Source organism: Armigeres subalbatus, chromosome 3 (assembly GCF_024139115.2).
Source record: "Armigeres subalbatus isolate Guangzhou_Male chromosome 3, GZ_Asu_2, whole genome shotgun sequence".
Classification (NCBI taxonomy): Eukaryota; Metazoa; Arthropoda; class Insecta; order Diptera; family Culicidae; genus Armigeres; species Armigeres subalbatus.
Window position 1 is genome coordinate 161,491,152 of NC_085141.1, and position 23,598 is coordinate 161,514,749.

Below are 23,598 nucleotides of genomic sequence, written 5' to 3' on the forward strand. Positions count from 1 at the left end.
TAAGAGAGGCAAACTTGTCAATCAATCTGGAAAAATCCCAGTTCGGCGTTCAGAATTACCATTCCTAGGGTATCTTCTTAGTACACAAGGCCTTCAGGCCAACCCAGAAAAAACTCGGCCCATTATTGAATATGAGAGGCCAAATTCTATTACAAAACTAAGAAGATTCTTAGGAATGGTAAACTATTACCGCAGATTTATAGCTGATTTTAGCGAAATCACAGCGGCGCTCACAGATCTCCTAAAAACAAAAGCTAAAATCATCAAATGGACAGATGAGGCTGAAAAATCCTTCTGCAATATTAAAGAGCGACTCGTAAGCGCTCCAATATTAGGTAGCCCTGATTTTACGAGGGAATTTACCATCCAAACCGATGCTAGCGACGTCGCGGTAGCGGGTATTTTGACTCAGCAACAAGAGGATGGTGAGAGAGTTGTTTCTTACTATTCCCATAAATTAACAACGCCCCAACGAAATTACCATGCCGCAGAGAAGGAGGCTTTGGCAGCATTGTTAGCCATTGAACACTTCCGTGGATATATTGAAGGGTATCACTTCAAGCTCATCACGGATTCATCTGCACTGACTCATATCCTCAACACCAAATGGAAAGTTGGGTCAAGGTGCAGTCGATGGAGCTTGGATCTACAGCAATTCGATATGTCTGTGGTACACAGAAAGGGAAAAGAAAATGTAGTCCCAGATGCCTTGTCCAGAAGTGTAGCTGTAGTCCAAGATTCATCTACTGCATCTTGGCACGCCTCCTTGGTTGAGAAGGTCATGAGTCATCCTGATGACTATGTCGATTTCCGCTTGGAAGACGGCAAATTGATGAAATTCATTACGGCAAAGAACCTACCGTACGACAGCCGTTATGAGTGGAAGATTGTTCCGTCACCCAATGAAATTGAGGCAAATTTGAGAAAAACCCACGATGAAACCTTTCATCTAGGCTACGATAAAACTTTGAATCGTATCCAAAAGCGATATTATTGGCCTAAAATGGGCCCAAACATACGCTCGTATATTCAAGCTTGCACTATGTGCAAAGAAGTTAAGCCACCGTTCGTAGCCGTCACTCCTGAGATGGGCAAAATGCGGCATGCAGCTCGTCCATGGCAAATCGTCTCGATCGATTTCGTTGGTCCCCTCCCCCGCAGTCGAAAGGGCAATCAACATCTCTTGGTAATCACCGACTACTTTTCAAAGTGGGTGATGATACACCCCGTCCGAAAATTAGATAGTTCGGCCATGTGTGTGATTCTAAAGGATCAATGGTTCTATCGAAACTCCGTGCCAGAAATTATCATCACGGATAACGGCAGCACTTTTGTGTCAAAAGTTTTCAAAGATCTGGTTGACCGCTTTGGAATCACACACTGGCTTAACTCGCGATATCACTCTCAGGCTAACCCTGTCGAACGAGTGAATCGAACAATAAATACGGCCATCAGGACCTACGTACGGGACGATCAGCGAATGTGGGATACTAAAATCCCCGAAATAGAATTGATGCTGAACACTACAAAGCACACTTCTACCGGACTGACGCCGTATTTTATTACTCACGGCACGGAGTTGTCAGAAGTGGGAAACGACCATCGTTTATTCCGCCACGACCAAACATTAACTGATGATGAACGAGATGAAAGACGTAAACAAATGTTTTCAAAAATCTACGATATCGTTAAAACCAATCTTTCAAAAGCACATCAATCTTCTTCACAACACTATAATTTACGTAGCCGTCGATTCTCCAAATCATTTTCTGTGGGCCAGCTGGTTTACAGGAGAAACATGAAACCTTCGAGCGCCGTAGACAACTACAATTCCAAATATGGTAAGCAGTATCTTCCATGCAAAATTAAAGCTAAAAAGGGTTCCTCATCGTATGATCTGGAAGATCTCACAGGAAAACCCTTGGAATATGGCCAGCAAGTCATTTAAAACCTGGCTAGCTCAATGCAAAAGTAACTTTATTGAAATCCTTGATCACCAACAGTGCTTCATCAATGGACCTAAAAATAAACAAAAACAATTAAAACTTACACCTGTGCATACCTTTAATCACAATAGATGCGTATAACCTTAACTTTCACCGGCAAAACACCATTAAAACCGTGAAAAATGTGAAAAATCATCACGATTCACGGTGGTTTACCTCTTCATTTGGTTAAAATGTAAACATTTTTGACAGTTTACCCCCACACATACAAGTGTTTTTTTCCAATTAGTCGACATTCGCAGGGTTGAGCAAAAGGCTTTCTCAATCAATCGAGTGCAAAGGCCTCTCATGTTGCATTCAATATTTTCTCGCATGCGAGGAAGAGAAGAAGCAGCTGTGAGACCGGTTCATTAAATTTAAGTTTCGTCAAAACGGCCACCAGTTCTCTGGAAATCAGAGACTCTAGAGTGACCGTCGAAACAACCATAATATTAGGGCGCCCTAGAATCATATGCTTTAGAATTAAGTAAGTTGAACGAATGTTATTATTGAATTGAAAAGCGTGAATGAAATGAATAATTGGAAATTGAATGTATTAATGAATGAACGAAATGAATAATTGGAATTGATGTAAAAGAATGAATGTATTAATGAATGATTATGGAATGGTTGAATTGGAATATTTGTGATTATTTGTTAGAATTTAGTCCAAGATGTAACTTGTGACATCACTAATAGCAAAGAGAAGTAATCCCTAATCTGATCTCTATATTATAGTAAACTAGTTCTACCTTATTTAGCCAACAAGTGTTGGCAAGAAAATAGTTGATTTTGGCCTTGTATGCTGTGGGTTCTGTGAATGGTAAAATGCGATCTTTTCTGACGAAAACTGGTTTGGTAACTTAAAGCTGTTCTTTCGCTAGTTGTAGAATACCGATTTATATAACCTAATTACTCTGAGGGACTAATCACCTGCCCAGATCATGGCGACATAGTAGTACGTATTCAATTAGGTAGTGAGCCTCACTATTTGAAATTCACGTAATTAAGAGCAACAGCACTTGCCGTATAGGAACAATCATTGCTATTAATTAAATTGAATTTGAAACAGCAGAGAACTGGCAGTTGAATAGGTCTACATAGCTGACCAAATCTCGGCACGCAGATCCCATATTCCATTAAAAAAAAATTATTGGAGACTCAAGAATGTTTTGTTTGAGCTACCGGAGCGAAGGCTTTATTTCTTTTCGAGCAGATTCACTCTTCCAAATTCAAATGATTTTGAGGAACAGCACTTGCCGTTAGGAACAATCATTGCTCCAAATCAAACTGAATTTTGAAGAGAAGAGAACTAGGGAAAGAATAGTCGACTTTCGATCCACATGGAGGTTCAAGCAAAAGTTTCTGGAATTTGAAATTTCTGATCAGGATAAATCCCGCAACAACCAGGCTCACCTTTCCAATTTTACGTGATTCTTCGGGAAAGCACTTGCCGTCTAGGATCAATCATCGCGCAGAATCAACTAAAACTCGAAAGGCAGAGAGTTGTGCAGGGTAACATTAATTTGAACTGGACGCCAGGGAAAATCTTTAATCCAAAACAGAGAACCAAAACCGGATTCATTCAAAAGCAGGCTCATTCTTCCACATTTACGTGATTTTGAGGAAAAGTACTTGCCGCCTAGGATCAATCATTGCTCCATATCAATCTAAATCTGGAAGAAGAGAGAACTTTTGCTTAAACCTTTTAGGTTAATCTGATCTCTTGGTATAAGACAATTCCCACAAAAAAAAACTTGTTTTTTTTTCACCCGATCCGGGATAATTGTTACCTTTCCAATAGGTCACAATCCCTAAACTTGATTCTTTTATTATCGTTTAGTTTCCATTTTCCTTTTTTTGTAAATAAGTATGCTTTAATTCTAGAATAAATAAATAAAACTGTAAATATGTAAATAAATCCTTATATTCCCTATCCTAAGATACCATTTACCCTAAAATTTAATGTAAATAATAAAAAAAAAAGATTGAAAAAAAGAAAATTGAATTTAAAAAAATTCCATTTCACCACATTTATCCCCTTGGTATCGATCTGTCAAAAGTGTATCCCATCCTATATGTACATAATCATCATGGCGCGCAGTACCAACTGTGCACAGACAAAACCATCCCGGGAAATGTTCTCCTATACTTGGATTTTGCTGTGTCGTCGAAGACCTTATAAACCTAAGCAGGATGAGGCCAAGGGCTCTTTTTGGTAACAAAATTCCGACAGTTTAAACCTTCCGTTGCTCTCTTCAATTTTTTTTCTGAATCCTTTAGGAACAAAATTCCTAGCTGTTTCGCGAGTGAACTGCTAATTGGCAGAGATAGTGTCTCGGAAGAAAATTGATGTCACGACCCATCATCGGAATTGCCGAGGGTGATCTAACGGCCTGTGATAGGTGGACCGTAAGTGATAGTGAAATCACCCATCCGGTACAAGAGGAAGAGAACTGTGCGACGCCCCCCTTCAACCTAGGACGTTGCATCCTTGGATCCGACCCAATCGTCGACGTAGCCATCGGTGAGGAAGTGGACCGGTCGAAGCCAATAGTCCGAACATCCACCGACCGACTGGAAATCGCCACAACCTTTGAAGTCAGGTGAAAATTTTGTACATTCCCATAAACTCAGTGAACTCCTGTAAATATCAAATAAACCCAACCAGTGAACTTTGAATTGATATCTAGTGTTTAGCATACTTATTTCACGCGCAAATCCCTTTTCTCCATCATTCGTTTTATTGAAATTGAATTCGCATTGCAAGCTTGGGAAGTGAGTCCGCCCCAACGATTATCCCGGACAGACCCTGAGAGGGCTGAAGTGTAAATAGTTTAGTAAATTTTCTTGTATTAATATAGTTTTATTTTAGTGAATTTTTCCCAATTGAATTAGTTTTGTAGTTTTCTTAGTTTTATCATTTCTTTAAAATTTCGTTGAATTAGAATAGTTAAACGTAACAGCTAGTTGCTATACTTATACTAAATGATAACCAAATATGCAATCATTTAGTCCAAGTTACTGCTACTAGCGCTATAGCTCCGTTATTAGTGAAATTCAAACAACGAACTGTTGGGCAGAGTTGTAGAAAAACCTTCGCACTAGAAGTCCGCCATACAACACATTTTGAAATTTAGCCTCTGGAATGAGTTATTGAAAAACTACTAAATGATCGAAGGCAGATTACTAAATGATCGATAACATCGTTGGTTATCGATCATTTAGTAATTTGCGTTCGATCATTTAATAGTTTGTCATTAATTCGTTCCAGAAGCTGAATTTCAAATGTATTGTATGGTGGACTCATAGTGCGAAGGTTTTTCTACAACTCTGCCTAATGGTTTGTGGTTTGAATTCAAATAATAACGGAGTTATACCGCTAGTTGCAGTAGGTTAAACTTAATGATTGCAATTTTGTTATCATTTAGTCTAAGTTACTGATAATATAGCTATAGCTCCGTTACTAGTGGAATTCAAACAACGAACTATTTGGCAGAGTTGTAGGAAAACCTTCGCAGTAGGAGTCCACCATACAACACATTTTGAAATTCAGCTTCTGGAATGAGTTATTGACAAACTACTAAATGATCGAACGCAAATTACTAAATGATCGATAACATCCTATTCCTTCAAGAATTCCTTTAGCAAAAATCCTTCACAAATCACACCACACTTTTTTTTTGAAAATCCCTTCAGGTTTTCTTTCGGGAATTTCTGAAAGAAACCATACAAAAAATCGTCCGGAAATTCGTTTTTAAATTCCCCCGGGAATTCTTTTCGATTTTTGTCTTGGAAATTCCTCCAGAAATAATTTAGAAAATTGCTAATCATTCTTATGGACACTCTTTTAGTGATTTTTTTAAATAATTCCTTGGAAAACTGATCCCGAAATTCCTTCGGAAGTTTCTCTAGGAATTGCTTTGAAGCTAAACTAATTTACTATTTTTAATATTTTCCTAAAGAATTTCCAAGGGAGTACTAAAAAGAATTTACAAAGCAATCCCTAATTGATTTCCCGAATAAATTCGTAGATTTCATCAAGAATAGCTTCGGAAATTATTTCTTTAGGTTTTTCCAGGTAGTAGACATCCTGTGTATCGTAGGCAGTCACAATCCTTGTTTTACTCGACTCCACGATCCAAGGGGATCAGTACAAAAGGCCGAAAACATTCCATGTTTTGGAATTTATATTCCCGTGATACCCCGACATTTTAGTCCCATAAAACCACGAAGCAGAACATTCATTTTCTTTATTTATTTATTTTTACTTACAGAAATCGCAGCCTGGCTTGTGCAATCACTGCTGCCCTCAACTACACCATGACATTCGTAACAACTAAAACCTATTTCAACCTGGAGAGTTCCTTCTCCCTACCGGGAGTTATTCTATTCTACGGCATATGCGGATCCATAGGCGTTCTCTTTGTCTATTTCTTTTTACCCGAAACGGAGAAACGAACTCTGGAAGACATCGAATTGTACTTTTCCGACAACAGTAGGAAGCTGACGGATATCCATATCGAACGATATCATAAGAAAAAGGCTGTCATCGTGGACCCTGACTCGAAGCCGAAGCAGGGCATTGACAATGTAGCTTACTCGGAGTGTGAAAAATGAATCTCTTCTCGTCAAATCGGATTAAATTATTTTACAGCTACAAGCTAGATATTTTATATAGTCCTAAGTTGCCATAAGTGGAATAAAAATAAAAGATTTCATTCAAACGTATGTACGCTTTGCCTGCGTCAAATGATGACCTAATAAAGCCTATCATTATAATCGTAGATATCCCACGCGGTAGGACGAGTCTATCATTCGCTTGGACAGATGTTCTGAGCAGCGCAAATGAGGGTGTCGTGAATGTCTTTCGCATAACCGATTTGGATTTTCACCACGTCCAAGTATTGACTATATGAGAGAGCGTTGGTCTCAGCAGGGTTGGGTTGCGTTGGAGCCACTGGTATGGGAAGATACTGCTGCGAGGATGATCCCTGTTGCATGCACAGTTTTGCCGTTTTCTAAAAAAAATGAGATGATTGCTAAATGGTCGCACGAAAGCAACTTATTCCTAAACCGAATAATGCCATATTCAGCATAAGCAAGAAACTTGGTTGGTTGGTTCAAGTTCATTAAATCATAAAAGTTGAATATAATATTAAATTTGATCATGTTTATGGTAAAAATAATTAGCTGACCAATCTGTAGTGTAACAAAATCTGAGAACCCCTCCCCATCTAAAGCCTAGAACATCATTTTTGAACCACCTTTAAATGTAGAAACTTTATACATTCTTGTGTTAATACCTAATGCAAAATTCCATTTGGTGTTCGAAATGCTAATGCATCATTTAATGTAGGTAGGCAAATGATAGAAAACAATTTTAAACCGTAGATTTGTAAAATAGACACTTCTGAATGCTACCACTTTTAAGCAATGGAAACTAACATTACAATAATATATGTGGTCGAGGTTTTGCGAAACTGCACCGAGCGCTTTTTTGATTGACTTGTGATGTATTGTTCGCAGAAGGAAAAAAGGACTTAATTTTTATAAATTCATGTATGGTGATTTGGCAGAACCCCGGCCATGTAGAATTTAAGCACTTACCAGATTTAGTTCGATTTGGTCACATATAGAATAGAACTCCTCCAGATGTTTATCGAATCGTGGAGCGGAGATGCTCATGTCTCCTCCCTTCCTAAACATAGATAAATAACGTTATTACATATAAATGGTTTCCAATAGGTAACTAAACTATAATTTTAAAACTCACGTTCCCGCATCATTGAGATTATTCTGCTGAAGCAATTGTGCCGCAGTTTTGATCGTCGTCGAAAGAGAGTCCCGCAGCGGACCAACCAGTCCCTTCACCTTCGAAATGTTGTCCACTTTTTCGGTTTGCTGGGCCTGCTGCTGCTGCTGATGAGCTTGGGCTTGTTGTTGTTGCTGCTGCTGCTGTTGTTGCTGGGCAGCTACTTGTTGCTGCTGCATTTGGGGGGACTGCATCATTACCGGCGAAACGCCGACATTGCCTACTGGCCCACCGGCAATGCCAACCGGTCCCCCAGGTACACCCGGCACGACACCCGGTTGCTGCATGTGCATTCCCATTTGGTTCATCATTGTCACGAATTTATGTTTTAACTACCACAGTGTACGATATCCGCTACGATTACAATCTATTAGTATTATTTATTATACTGCAAACTAGGTAGATAGAAAACACTAGGAAATCTTGCAAAGGAATTATTGTATTTTGTTACTCGAAATTATAGAAAATGTTACTTTAACTAAACTTAAACTTGTTTTATTTTTATGTTGATAAACAAATACCTGTCAAATAATGGCTGCGTTATTTTACACGGTTAAACTCATCTACACAAAATTAAGTTCAAACAACTCAAAAATAAGTTCAACTACACCCAAAAAAAATCTGCACACTCAGAAATAAATGTATACTAAATAGATTAAAAGTCATACTAAGGGTCTGTTCAAATATTACGTAACGTAAAAAACGTTGTTTTTAAGAACCCCCCACCCCCTCGTAACAATCTGTAACCAAATTTAGAACTACCCCCACCCCCATGCGTAACGCGTAACAAATACATTTTTTTTGAAAATCTGAAAAAAAATCTTGTTTTTGGAAGAATTTGAACCACTATACAATAAATTATTATTTTTTGTGTATTTTATGCTATTTTAACCTTCCTAGTGCATTGGGGTCCATTTCGACCCAAGCACACCCAAAACACCGCTGTAACTTTGTAACGCAACGAGATAAAAATCTGAAAAATTCTGACTTTTCCTAACTTTCGGAAATAAGGATTCCCTGAGAAAATCAGCTTCCAGCGACATCTAGGAGAGGCGCCACAAAAAAAGTGACACATTGTGCATTGGGGTCCATTTGGACCCAAGATTTCGATCACAAAAATTCAAAATTCAACCGATTTTCGATCTTTAGGCACCAAACGACAGCAGTAGGTTCCAATAACAAGCCCACGGGGTGATTCGTCCAAATTGCCCGCATAATTACAAACTGTACATGGATATTTTCCCGTGCGGTCGACAACAGTGTCCTTTACTGTTGACAACTGTAAATGAACAATCTCATATAAAGATTTAACAGTTTGTGGTACGGTTATTTGACAAAAAACAATATGTTGAATGCACACTTAAATCCCAAAATGCAGCTCGGTAATAATTTTTACTGATTTAAATCTGGGTGCTGCGGATAGAGCTGCTTTTCTGCGCTCAAGCGAGTAGAGGGATATTTTGAAATCAATCCCATAAGCAAAATTATTTTGCAGTTACTTGGCTGTCAAACATTTCCCGCTCTTCGAATTTCTCTTTCCATGCTGCATGAAGGCGCACAAATGCGCGAGACTCTACATGACTTTACGATGGTTTACATACATTCCTGATCCAATCAGCTGTTGAATCTCGTGAAATTTCGTAACGAGTGCTTTTTAATTGCATTCCTACTAATTTTCAACTCGAAATATAATGTGAAAACATTTGTTACAAATAATACAAAACTCAATCTAAGTTTATTTTTATTTTTTTTTCCCAAATAATAACAATACTTCTCAATATGGGATCTGAAACGAACATAACCACAATCTTCAATGTTTGGCTCCGGCACAATAGAAAAGTTTGGCTTCAGTTTGACAACCAAATCGATTCTATTCGCACCACCCAGATTTAAATCAGTAAAAATAAATTTGAAGCGAGAGATCAGTAAATATAAAAGAATTCACTGATATCTGTTACAATATTTGCCGATGTCTCAGTACAATAAAATATAATGCCGAGATTCGGTACTTTTATTTACCGATCAGCTCTGTATTATGTAAATCTGCCATATTTGTCAAACTGTTTACCGATCACTCAGTAAACAATATACGAATTACCGAGTAAACCGTAAAATAAATACCGAGTTCTCAGTTTTCGACTAACATACGTGACGCTTGGTGATACGCCATATTTGTTGGTTGAATCGTTTTTTCAAGACAAGTCTTTCGTCGTTTTTTTCAAGGTTCAACAAAAATGTTTCTGACTTCATTTCGTTCGTCGGTTTTAGAATTATCATTAGCCTGCATGTAAGTATAATAAGATTACTATCTATAAAAGTTTTATTTGCTATATGTAACAAGTTTTCAAATTTTCAGGGAAATGCATAACAATTATCAGCGCTGTCCCCGAGGTTGTGGCATAGCGCCTGCCCTTCTTGTGAACCGGAAACAGCGAAAACATGAGTGAAACAAGTTTGCGGCAATTATTCTTATTCAAACATGAAGTGTAATGAAATTATACGAAATAAACGACATAAATTTTGATAATAGTATTTATTAATTGTATTTTTTATTTCATTATTAGTGAGAAAAACAATAAAAATAACATTCTGTTCGGTAATGTGGAGTACTGAGGTTTGCTTTATATTTACAGATCCATCCGCATTTCCATACCGAGTAATCGGTAATTTTTACAGATCTGCTCGGTAGTTTTTGACAATTCTCCATCGTGAATGCTGAACCGAGAACTCGGTAACTGAAATCGATTACCGAGGTGACTACCGAGAGCTCAGCTGTTGAGAAATCGGTAATTCGTTTACCGGGCCCGGTGAATAAATTTAATTGTGTGGGTTGTTAAGTTATGTCACCATAAAAAATCGTCTGTTTTCGCGTGCAAAATTTTCGCTCAACAGTATGATAAAATGTTGACATATAATGCAGGAAATAAAGAACATTTTAGAGACAGCATGTTATATGTTGACATTTAGTGATGTTGTCGAGCAGTTATGGTTGAATCGATCGAAAAGTATTCGATAACCGCAACGTAAACTGTGAAGCTATATCTTACATCGTAATAATGATTCTGACCATATAACATGTTGTTTTTAGTTATGCGGGTGACCACTGTAGTCCCCGGGGAACCTGTGCTAAAGAGGTACTGTTTGAGCTTCTCAATTTGGCACCAAATTATCGAGTTTCGTGTTATGAAACATAAAATTGCTTGCAAATATGTGCTCTGATGATCCCAACTGTATTTGCTATATTGTATATGCCATTTCTGGGCCAATTTATCCCTCGAACGGTCATCGGAAAGCCCTCTGGAAGATCCGGAACTTCCGTAAAATTGGCCAATTTTAAAAGTTCATCCCAGAGCTTCGCGATTTTTTGATAACCATTCATTCTGGCAAATTGTGGGGGCTATCAATAGTTAAAGCCCTCTGTGACCTACAAATGTCCCAGAAACGGTCCTCCGGAAGATCCGGAACATCCGTAAAACGGCCAATTCCAAAAGATTATCCTAGAGCTCCGTGATTTTTTTGTAATGATTCATTCTGGCAAATTGTGGGGGCTATCAATAGTTAAAGCCTTCTGTGACCTACAAATGTCCCAGAAACGGTCCTCCGGAAGATCCGAAACATCCGTAAAACGGCCAATTCCAAAAGTTTATCCTAGAGCTTCGCGATTTTTTGATAACCATTCATTCTGGCGAATTGTGGGTGCAATCAATAGGTAAAGTCTTCTGTGACCTCCAAATGTCCCAGAAACGTTCCTCCGGAAGATCCGGAACATCCGTAAAAGTGGCCAATTCTAAAAGTTCGTCCCAGAGTTTCAAGATTTTTTGATAACCTTTCATTCTGGCAAATTGTGGGAGCAATCAATAGTTAAAGCCTTCTGTGACCCCCAAATGTCTCAGAAACGGTCCTCTGGAAGATCTGGAACATCCGTAGAACGGCCAATTCCAAAAGTTCATCCTAGAGCTTCGCGATTTTTTGATAACCATTCATTCTGGGAAATTGTGGGTGCAATAAACAGTTAATGTCTTCTGTGACTCCAAAATGTCCCAGAAACGATCCTTCGGAAGATCCGGAACATCCGTAAAAGTGGCCAATTCTAAAAGTTCATCCCAGAGCTTCGCGATTTTTTAATAACCATTCATTCTGGCAAATTGTGGGCGCAATCAATAGTTAAAGCCTTCTGTGACCTACAAATGTCCCAGAAACGGTCCTCCGGAAGATCCGAAACATCCGTAAAATGGCCAATTCCAAAAGTTCACCCTAGAGTTTCGGGATTTGTTTAAAACCATTCATTCTGGCAAATTGTAGTGGCAATCAATAGTAAATGTCTTCTGTGACCTCCAAATGCCCCAGAAATGGTTCTTCGGAAGATCTGGAATATCCGTAAAATGACCAATTCCAAAAGTTCATCCCAGAGCTTCGTGATTTTTTCGTAAGCATCCATTCTGACAATTTGTACGTGCAATAAATAGTGAAAGTCTTCAGTGACCCCTAAATGTCTCAGAAACGGTCCTTCGGTAGATCTGGAACATCCGTAAAAATGGATAATTCCAAAAGTTCGTCCCAGAGCTTTGTATTTTTTTCATAATAATATATTCTGGCGAATTATGGACGCAATCAATAATGAAAATCTTCTGTGACCTCCAAAATGCCACAAAAACGGTCCTCCAGAAGATCCGGAACATCCGTGAAAGTGGCCATTCCAAAAGTTCAACCCAGAACATAGCATTTTTTTTCGTAACCATCCATTCTGGTGAATTATGGGTGCAATCAATAGTGAAAGTCTTCTGTGGTCTACAAATGTCGTAGAAACAATCCTTCGGAAGATCTGAAACATCCGTAAAAGTGGACAATTCCAAAACTTCAGCACAGTGATTTTTTTCGTAACCTTTCATTCTGGCAAATTAATAGGGAAAGTCTTCTGTGACCTCCAAGTTCTTAAGAAACGGTCCTCCGGAAGATTCAGTTCATTCGTAAAAGTGCTCAATTCCAAAATAATATCTCAGAGCATCGCAATTTTTTCGTAACCACCTATCTTGGCGAATTGTGTTTGCAATCAATAATAAAAGTTTTCGGCACTGTACGGTAATGGTACTCCGGAAGATTCGGAACATCCGTGAATGTGGCCAATTCAAAAAAGAATTCACGGAGGAACTTCCGAACACTTCGTTGAGAATTTCTGGAGGAACTTCCGGAAGAAGTTCGGTGGAGCTCCCGGAGCAGCTCCCCGAGGAATTACTTGATGAACTTCTGGAGAGATTTGCGGAAGAACTCTCAGAGTTCTCAGAAGAACTTCTAGAGGAATGCCTTTAGGAACTTTCCGAGGGATTACTTGATGAACTTCCGAAGGGATTACCGGAGGAACTTCTAAACAAACTTCCAGAGGAAGTTCTTGAATAACTTCCAGAGGAGCTTCTGGAGAAGCGGGAGGAATTCAACGAGGAACGCCACCACGCCGCCGTCGCTGGCTAATGATGATCTGTTACGCTAACTGTTGGATTTGGCGTCTTTTACTGATGTTCCGGATTTTATGAAGGAATTTTTATTATTGATAAGAAAATTATTTTGAGCTATCAGTGGAATGTCATTACTTGTCATCGGACGAGTTTGTACAATTCCATTTGATTCCACCAATTGATTTGATTCCACTATGTGTTTTGCAGATACGTATTTCGACCACCAGTAAGGCCGTCTTCAGTATCTCGTACTTGACTCGACTTTTATTATTGTCATTGCATGTCACGGAGGATTTTCGCTATTGATTGCGTACATAATTCAGCCATATGAATGAAAGCGGAAATTAGCAAAGCTGTGTGGGATGAACTTTTGGAATTGACCATTTTCACTGATATTCCTGATCTCCCGGAAGTCGGTTTTGTGCACATTCAGACGTCCTAGAAAATTGCAACTAGGGGAGACTGGGTTGACTTGATCCCATTCTCTGATTTCCGATGTATCCCAACCAAGAATGAATAAACATACGCGATTTCCACACAGACTCTCTAAGAATTATCGAAATTTAATTTTTACATGCCTTCTCGGCTACTTCGACACCCACACTGCCGAACAAATTACGCCGAATTTGGGCCTCTCAACCGAATGATGGCTGTTTACAATCAACACTGCGAAACTATTGACTTAACAATGTCTCGGCATAACAACAGACAATATTTTCAAAGAACAAACATTACAAATTCAGCAATATAAATTCAAAATCGAGGATGGAGAGATGCGGCCTCGAACCGTGTATTGTGGCGTCAAATTGTTGATTCAGTGTTATCTGTTTAGATGTAGACTAAATAAATGAAATTCAAAATCAAAATTATACATCACTTTACTAACAAAAAAATATTATTTAATCATACTATAGCATTACAAAAACAAACATGTATATGTGTATGTGCTAGTTCACGTTGGTTGAAGAAATAAAATAAATAAACTAATGGGGGATCAAGTGTCCTCATATTGAGGCAATAACTTCAAATCCAAATATTCTAAAACTTTGATGGAATGTTGACATTGTCATCAGTACAGATCATTAAGCATATTTATGGCTTTGTGCTGTGAAAAAACGAAAGCATTTCACAGAAGACTTTACCTATTGATTGCACCCACAATTTACCAGAATGAATCATTAGGAAAACATCGCGGAGCTCTAGGATAAACTTTTGTAATTGGCCGTTTTACGGATGTTCCGGATCTTCCGGAGGACCGTTTCTGGGACATTTGTAGGTCACAGAGGGCTTTAACTATTGATTGCACCCACAATTTGCCAGAATGAATCATTACGAAAAAATCGCGGAGCTCTAGGATAAACTTTTGGAATTGGCCGTTTTACGGATGTTCCGGATCTTCCGGAGGACTGTTTCTGGGACATTTGTAGGTCACAGAAGGCTTTAACTATTGATAGTTCCCACAATTTGCCAGAATGAATGGTTATCAAAAAATCGCGAAGCTCTGGGATAAACTTTTAGAATTGGCCAATTTTACGGAAGTTCCGGATCTTCCAGAGGGCTTTCCGATGACCGCTCGAAGGATAAATTTGCCCAGAAATGGCATATTCAATTTAGCAAATACAGTTGGGATCATCAGAGCACATATTTGCAAGCAATTTTATGTTTCATAACACGAAACTCGATAATTTGGTGCCAAATTGAGAAGCTCAAACAGTACCTCTTTAGCACAGGTTCCCCGGGGACAATTTGGATGAATCACCCCGTGGGCTTGTTATTGGAACCTACAGCTTTCGTTTGGTGCCTAAAGATCGAAAATCGGTTGAAATTTGAGTTTTTGTGATCGAGATGAAATCTTGGGTCCAAATGGACCCCAATGCACAATGTGTAACTTTGCAACTAATGCATTAGGAAAGTTAAAGACAACAACTATTTTTTGAAAAATTTAAATATTTTTTCTCATTGTTACGCGTAACAATTTCTCGTAGGACCCCCACCCCCTATATTTTGCGTAACAAATCGTAACAAAAATAAAACAACCCCCCACCCCCTATTGCGTTACGTAATATTTGAACAGACCCTAATTGGCTATTCGCCTGGTTGACCCCGAGTTAGTTTAAACTCGGACAATACGGAGATAGTATAACTTCGATTTATTTGCGCATAGTATAACTTACCAATATATTGAAATAGAATAAACCCGTTTTAATGATTTCAGTTTTGTTTTTGATCTGTCAAAAAAGATAAAAAAATAATTCAATTTTCTTTTTTTTATTATTCAATTTTCATCTATGTATTATATTTTAATAATTTATTTAGCATCAGAGTATAACTATAATATTATATATCAGAGCTAAAACGGCTAATTTCAAGATGATGTCCAAGCTCGGAGTACTTCTCAAAGGCTCGAAACCCGTCAACCAGATCGTAAAACCAGTGACACGTAAAACCAGTGAAGATGGCCATCCTGTGCTGAGCTCGTATCGCAACGCCGGTGGCAGCGAACAATCCTACATGCACGAAAATGGTATCGGAAAGCGGCCCCTCGAACTTTTCTTGCTCTTCCACCTCCTTCGTCCTTGGGAAAATCTTCACCTCTGCGCCGGTACCCGGATAAAAATATCATTAAAATATCATACATTTTACTGTTACATCACCATTTAAAACATAGTAACTACAATTGAATATAATGGTATTCAAACAATTAACTCACATAAGAAATAATGGTTTTCCACGATTAAATGAATGGTAAATGGGACTTTTACATTAAAAAATGGGGGTTATGTATCTTTACAATAAAAAAATCGAAAATTTTTCATACAAAATTCAGAGCAAAACAATTGATTTTACGGTTCTTCAATGGGATGATTTCGAAGGACAAAACCATAGAAAACAATGTGTTTCAAATGTTTTCTCTTACTTTTTATTGTTTTACAGTAGAAATACAATACCATTTGAATACATCTCACATCAATACTACAATAGAAATACAATACAATTAAAGGTCTTACAATTCATTTTATTTCTTTGCTTTGAAATTTAGTTTTAACTAAATTTTAGAGTTTATTTTATCCTGTTACTGAGCGCTCTTCAAAGCTACTGCTGAGCATGCCGTAGTGTTGCTGCTGGCAAAGAGTACTGGTGTTCGTAGTCTAATTGTAATAATTGCGGTGCTTGATGCGGCCGCTATCTTCCGGCATCCTCTTTGGGACTGATCCTGTGGATGATGAACATTATAAAAATGTCAATGGTCTTCAAGCGGACATAGAAAATATGAAGAAAAGTTACCTGTATCAGCTCTTATATTCCGGTGGATATGACAAACGAATAGCAGCAGCTGTTTCTTTATGGAAAACGTTGACGATTGATGGCAAACTACGGTTTCCAGTGAGCTTCATAGTTCTGAAAGAAACAAGTCAACATATTAACTAAAACGAAGGAACTACTTTGGTGATAACAATCAAGAACTTCCTGGAAGTCCTATACAGATTTTCCCGCATGGTCAGTTAATCAAAACCTTCACAACACTTACAAGCACTTAGGCACTTACCATCATGACAAGGCACAGTAGACAATGATTCACTATTCAACCACTAGCAGAATCAAAAAAAGCGGAAAGCAAAGAAGCGTCTTGCACTTTGACCGTTCGATTTTTTTTATTTTTCCCCAATCACAAACAAAACATTACACGCTTAAATGGAATTAGTTTTCCACGGAGTAAAAAAAAATTAAATATAAAACTTTTTTTTAATTATTTTAATTGTTGCAGAGATGCGATTTTTTTAAGATCTGAAATATAATTTATATATAAAAAATAAAAAAAAAATTTGTTTCTCAACAGTGAAACTATTGTTATTCTATAGTTTTCGTTGTTGCATCATTATTACAAATACTTCAAACATTCATTTTTTTTTCAGATTTTCGTCTTTAAAATGGATTTTTGATCAACGAAATGGACTTATTTAAAATTTGGTCAAAAGTTCAATTATCATAAGCGAACCATAACAATATAATAGAATGATTGGTGACATTTGGGTTTATTGTTCTTTTGAGGTAAGTACAATATAGATGTTTTTCAAACGTAAATAATCTACATTAAATGAACAGTCGATTGTATTGTTCACCATACAATCTATAATACTCAATGGATTAAACCATACAAGGTACTGTAAATTTTTATCCGGGTAGGTATGCTTGATCAGGATTTTCTCCTTAGGCTCTGTCTCAATTGGATAATTAAACTGAAATTAAACTTAAAAGTGACATTTCAATAATTATCAAATAACCCTGCTCGCAGAGCAAGATTACTTTTGACAGATATCGAATCATTTTCCATCGATGTCCTATTGGAATTTCTGGGTAGCACCAGCCATTCTTATAACGGGGTGATTTTTTAATTTTCGAACTGTCACTTTTAAGTTTAATTCTCCAAATGAGACAGACCCTTAGTCGCCAATCTTGATGGAATTGTACGGCAACGATCACGACAACTGACGACACCGTTCCAACACCTGACTGAATCGCTCCCGCTCCGATACAGACACCGATGCTCAGGAAACTTGCACACCCGTTCCGCCCCACCGCGAACCATCTCCATCGAGTACATCACATAACTGTAGCTATTTTTCAATTTGGTCCCGTTTTGTTCCGGCCCCCGTGCGGTCCGTTTAATTTTAGTTGGATTCCACCTTCGTTCGTGGAGCATGTTCTGCCACTTGCTTGGTTCTGACCCTTGATGGATCCGGCGATGGTTTTGGCATCTCTACCCGTTGTTACGAATACGATGGAGCTCCTCGCTTGGGTTCAACTAGAGCAGCATCAAAACGATCATCTTAGATCAAGAATTTCAAATTTCGTCCTGTAATTTGTTGTTGAGAATCCTGCGGTGACAAATTCTTGACTGGGACGCACCTGTAAAAGAAAAAAAATATATGTTTAATATACTCAACCAATATGCCTATTTTCTGAAGAATTATGCACTTACGTTGTGGAATACATGATTCGCCATGCGCCGCAGGATTTCTACTCAATTGAACCAATTGAATAAACGATGATGTTCTTTGCGTTTGCGAAAACGTGTCTTATCACACTTGAACAAACATTAGTAATACAATTTAAAATATTACAGCACAAAACAGGCTTAGTAGAAATTTAAATGTTTGATAGTATACACTTTATACTATGCTATGTTTAAATGTTACAAATCACAAAAATGATTGAAATTTAAGCATTCCACGTTTATTCTCAATTCTGAGTGTACAGCTCAGCATAAGGAGATCATTTTAAAATGCTTATAATAAATTCTAGACAAAATGTAATTAAAATCTTATTGATGTATGATACGGAAAAAGTTCCGAACTGTATGATAGATACATTTTTGGAAAAAAATCAAAAAATTGAGATAAGCTTCCAGATATGTAATTCGGAACTTTTTCCGTACCGTACATCAATCAGATATTAATTACAATTTGTCTAGAATTTATTATAAGCATTTTAAAATGATCTCCCTATGCTGAGCTGTGTCAAAGTTAACACCACAGATAACAGATATTGAGGCTGGCATCCCATACGTGTGTAAACATCCGCAACCGTTAATTCAAATGTATTTTAAATTGGGACCGCGTTTGGCAATCGATTGGAGATGGCGCAAGGATCATTGTTATTGAAAACGCAGCCCGATTGCGGCTGTCAAATGCATTGGCTGCGTTCGACGGTTGTAATTCAGCTGCATCCTTAGGTACTGCCGCAATCAGTTGAGTAGATGGCAGTAGTGGGCCAACGTTTTTTTTTTTTTTTCAAAAGTTTACACAGGATTTTCAATAAAATTTGTTCTAGCTTCAATATCTGTTATCTGTGGCTTTACCGAGATTCAGTGGAGGACTATCCTTATTTATTTTCAGGTGAATCAAAATAAAAACAAAAGGCGTAAATCAACATGCATGTAAAATATATTTTCAGGCGTTTATTATGGCTCATATTGATCAATACTGAAGAAAAACCTACGAAACCTGTGTGCTAACATAATCGTTTATTATACATCCGGCAGCCATATTCCACGATTCTAAATACCTATTCCAATAAGACGGCCGCATCTAGGTGGGGTCCGGGAGAACCATCAGGGCCCCGTGCCTCCACAAATCTTGTGTACGAAAATCAACCAGTTCTACCTATTGCTCACATATTTGGGTACATTCAGTGACCTCCAAAACCGTTTGACCTTATGCCCCCGTAGGCGTTAATCTGGCCCTGGATTTTTCCAACGATGTTTAGTTTGCCTCCCCCGCGCGGTCGCACTAGAAGCTATTTCCGTCGACATTACTTTGATTGAAAATATCTTTTCTAAGGTGTGGTAATAGAGATGAAGCGAATTCGCTGAAATGAAACACGTCATAAAAAGAAAGATTAGTTTAAATACTTTCTATTAGCAAATCAGCATGAAATGAAGTTTAAATTTTGAACAGATTATGCGAACAAATTAAAATTGTATTGAATACTTACAAAAAGTAAAAGTAAAGGAATTTTTCCTAGTTTTCACGTGCTTGTTCCCAACAGCGATAGATCACGATAAAGGTAATATCACAGATAACAGATATTGAGGCTGGCATCCCATACGTGTGTAAACATCCGCAACCGTTAATTCAAATGTATTTTAAATTGGGACCGCGTTTGGCAATCGATTGGAGATGGCGCAAGGATCATTGTTATTGAAAACGCAGCCCGATTGCGGCTGTCAAATGCATTGGCTGCGTTCGACGGTTGTAATTCAGCTGCATCCTTATACTAATGACACACTGGTGGTACAAGTACCATGGTACAAGAATCTTGAAATGAATACCATACCAATTATTGTCTTTATTGAAGATAGTCTTGGAATAATTTTCTTGTTCTCTTGTACCATGGTACAAGTACCACAGGTGTGTCCTTAGTATTAGGTACTGCCGCAATCAGTTGAGTAGATGGCAGTAGTGGGCCAACGTATATCAATTCAAAAGTTTACACAGGATTTTCAATAAAATTTGTTCTAGCTTCAATATCTGTTATCTGTGGTAATATGTTTGACAGATGGGTTTGCCGAGACTCGGGTAAATTCCAAACCACCGATAATTGTGGCAAACTTAATTGCCGAGTTTCAGTAACATGTGTAAACGTCATATTTATTAACGAGATATCAGTTAAAATATACTTTAACGATCATTTTCGTCAATGTACTTTACCGAGAGGAAAATTGTCGATTAAGTGTGTATGACGATGTTTCCGACACCTGCCGTGTCCCAAAATAAAATGGTTGCACGAATGTTCTATCCGTAATGCCACTGCCAGACAGTGGGAGTTAGATTGTTATAACACACAACGCTACACGAATCAGCCGAATCAGTTTTGCCAGAAAACCATGCCCTTGCATTTGCCATAATTCTTTCCATCTCTCTAAATCGTACTGAATCGAAATGAATAAACAGATGATGTGTCTGCAAGTTGTACTCCCGGAATTCATCAAGGATTTGTCTCAGGGTAAACATTTATTCCGTCGTTGATCGGCCTTCACGAAAACCTGCTTGGTATTCGCCGACGAATGACTCTTCAAGCGGTCTCAATCAGGGACGGGAACGGTTGACATTTCTTTTTATCATTCCATCTGCCACGAAGTAAAAGCAAAACAAAAACACGGCAGCCGCAGCAGCAGCCACGACCAAGCAGACGACAGTTAGCACATGATTTTATTCGCGAAGTCGAAGCAAATTCTGCTCTTCCCTCCTATGGGAAATCCCATTGCTATCTGTCAGAGTTTGAGTGAAACATGGCCGCCATATCCTCCTCTCTGTTGCTCTACTGTAAAAACCCATAAAGAACTGTCATTGTTTGTGTGAATAATTTTGCTTCGACTTCGCGAATTATTTTCTCTCCCCACAATTAATGTTTCTGTACTCATTTCACGACGTATGACCGTTTTTGGTGGTAAATAATTATTTCTTTACTCCTTGCTTATTTTAGAGATAAGAACTAATGAATTAGCACGAATTAGTACCAACGGCTAGCATTCTTTCTAGGCTTTGTGCCACAGGCAATTAAACTCGATTCTGTTCTGTTTGCGCAGCGCAGTACTAATGAATTAGTACCAACGGCTAGCATTCTTTCTAGGCTTTGTGCCACAGGCAATTAAACTCGATTCTGTTCTGTTTGCGTGCGCTGCGCACGAACCGAAACAAGAAATCTGCTGACTGCACCGACGGCTCGACTCTCACGCAGCAGCAGGCAGGAACATACAAACAGTTTGCCTCATCGGTAAAAAAATGTCACAATGAGGCGTACATTTTTTTTTGGAAAACTGTTTCGGTTTGTGCGGTGCATGAAATTTGATCGGATGAAATGTAAACATTCGCATAATCACAGTGTTTTACTGTACATTTCCCAACACTGGTCTCAATCTGTTGAACAGAATCCAGCTTTCCACGTTCGGTAATGGCGGCTTATCGGTGTGTAAAAATCAATCGATCACTGTACTGTTTGACACTAGCTGGAGGAAAGCCCACTGGCGTTCCTGGGCGAGGGGAAGGGAAAAAAGGCCTTTTCGCCAGTGAGTTTTCCTCCAGCTAGTGTCAAAAAGTACAGTGACCGATTGATTTTTACACACCGACAAGCCGCCATTACCGAGCGTGGAAAGCTGGATACGGGACATAATTTTGTACGCCGAAAAAAAAAATTGCCCAAAACGTGTTTAGATCGACTTTAGAAAGCAAAATGGTGATTTTGAGGGAAAATGTTGTTGTTACTGCTAATCACAACAACTTATTGCCCTAGCTCAAAAAATGGATTAGGCTAGGACTCAGTTACAGTTTGGTAGATCGTAGATTGTTTGTGCAAAAGTAATATATATTGTCACACCTAGATGTCCGTACTGTACTTGTTTTTATAAATGTGAAGTAAATAAATCAACACGCAGCAGAATTTGGTATGATTAAATCTAAAAAGTTTATTGTTTAATTCAACAATAGGCCTATTATTGCATCAAAAACATTTTATTGTGAGTCTTAACAATATTTTATTGTTGAAACTACAATAATATTTTTATTTCAACAATATTTGATTTTGTTTTGAACTTGCCTAATTAAGAAATAGTGTGCAATTTTTTAAGTGTACTTATTCCAAGATTTATTCCAATAAACATGAAAATATGTTTGCCACGCGAAAAAGATAAAAACGAAGTGTTGAATTAACAATAGTGCTGTACATAAGGATGGTGGGAATGATAGGAAACCGAAGGTAAACTCATAGCTGATACAAATTCCTGAATTTTTTGTTATTCACACTATTCTTTTTAATAAATACAGGACTTATGAAATCGTCTTGACAACCAATGGCAGCTCTTCTTCCAGCAGGTGGATTGCCGTCTCTGTGTATAATGAACACTCAAAATAATTTTCACTTAGAAGCTACTTGAAAACATATGCAGATATTTTCCATCTAGTTTCGTGTGTAAAAGTTAAATGATTTATTAGTGATGGCACTCATTATTCTCGATTCACTAGAAAATAAAATAAAATTTAAGTGAATTTTCGATTGGCCATGTACTTAAATTTTAAGTGAAACTTCGATTTTTTTTTCTATGATATCCCTGTAATTGATATCCCGTCCACTAGAAGCGGACGAGGACAAAAAAGGAGTAGAAAATTAATTCAAACTCAAACATGTTTTTTGCAAATCGTTCTCATAATGCTTCTGCAAAATGTTTCATTAGCGATTGTTAATAAACGTACATTTCGCTCTGAGAACCCCACTCATATATTTTTCATACATTCATTTTGAGTAGAATTCACTAGAAGAGTATATAGATATTATTTTCTATGTTTCTTATGTTTCTTGATGAATTCCACTACATTTCTTATTAAGATGCACTTGTGATTTGAGTCAGTTTTATTTGATTCCAGTAAGACCGATAAAAGTTTCGATTTTTAAAGTCTACATGACTTTTCATAGTGGAATTAAAGTGACAATTATTTTGAGTGAAGGGGCTGGCAAATTAGATCACATAAACAGTGGTAATAATTTATGATTTACAACAATAATATGACAATAAAGTTGGACTTTAACATATTACTATTTGTTCTTTTTTATTGGCCTCAAAATAATAATAACTCCATACAATCGAAAACATTATTATTGCTTCAACAATATTTTATTGTTGAATCAATCCTCTATATAACATTGAATCAAAAATACAGTGACAATTAATTCAACAATAATATTGTTGAATCTACTCTCAACAACTCTATTGCTTTGATTGTAGAAACAACAATATTCTTGATTGACTCAAAAGATAAATATTATTAGCCCTGAGTTAACAATATTTATTGTT

At 37.7% G+C, this 23,598-nt stretch overlaps 2 protein-coding genes across 3 annotated transcripts in view; one reads left to right on the forward strand and one right to left on the reverse strand.

Moving 5' to 3' along the window:
• LOC134225600 (facilitated trehalose transporter Tret1-like) overlaps positions 1 to 6,712 on the forward strand; it is a 69,885-nt gene extending 63,173 nt beyond the window's left edge. For both annotated transcript variants that reach the window (XM_062705799.1, XM_062705800.1), the window contains one exon: positions 6,263 to 6,712. In XM_062705799.1, coding sequence (XP_062561783.1) covers positions 6,263 to 6,605 — 343 coding nt within the window. In that variant the 3' untranslated portion in view covers positions 6,606 to 6,712. The remainder of the gene's footprint in view (positions 1 to 6,262) is intronic.
• On the reverse strand, positions 6,588 to 8,304 carry LOC134225601 (mediator of RNA polymerase II transcription subunit 29). Its single transcript, XM_062705801.1, has 3 exons — positions 7,762 to 8,304; positions 7,596 to 7,686; positions 6,588 to 7,006 (listed from the first exon to the last, which is right to left on the reverse strand). Exons 1-3 carry the CDS (start codon positions 8,109 to 8,111, stop codon positions 6,800 to 6,802), a joined length of 648 nt encoding a protein of 215 aa, XP_062561785.1. The 5' UTR covers positions 8,112 to 8,304; the 3' UTR covers positions 6,588 to 6,799.
• Positions 8,305 to 23,598: the final 15,294 nt, after the last annotated feature.

Bases quoted from the DNA above. Each gene is read 5' to 3' on its own strand.
- LOC134225601 (XM_062705801.1), bottom strand. From the start codon at position 8,111: ATGATGAACCAAATGGGAATGCACATGCAGCAACCGGGTGTCGTGCCG. The intron at 7,687-7,761 runs GTGAGTTTTAAA...ATCTATGTTTAG, and splicing joins AATCTCAATGATGCGGGAAC to GAAGGGAGGAGACATGAGCA. The intron at 7,007-7,595 runs GTAAGTGCTTAA...CATTTTTTTTAG, and splicing joins ACCAAATCGAACTAAATCTG to AAAACGGCAAAACTGTGCAT.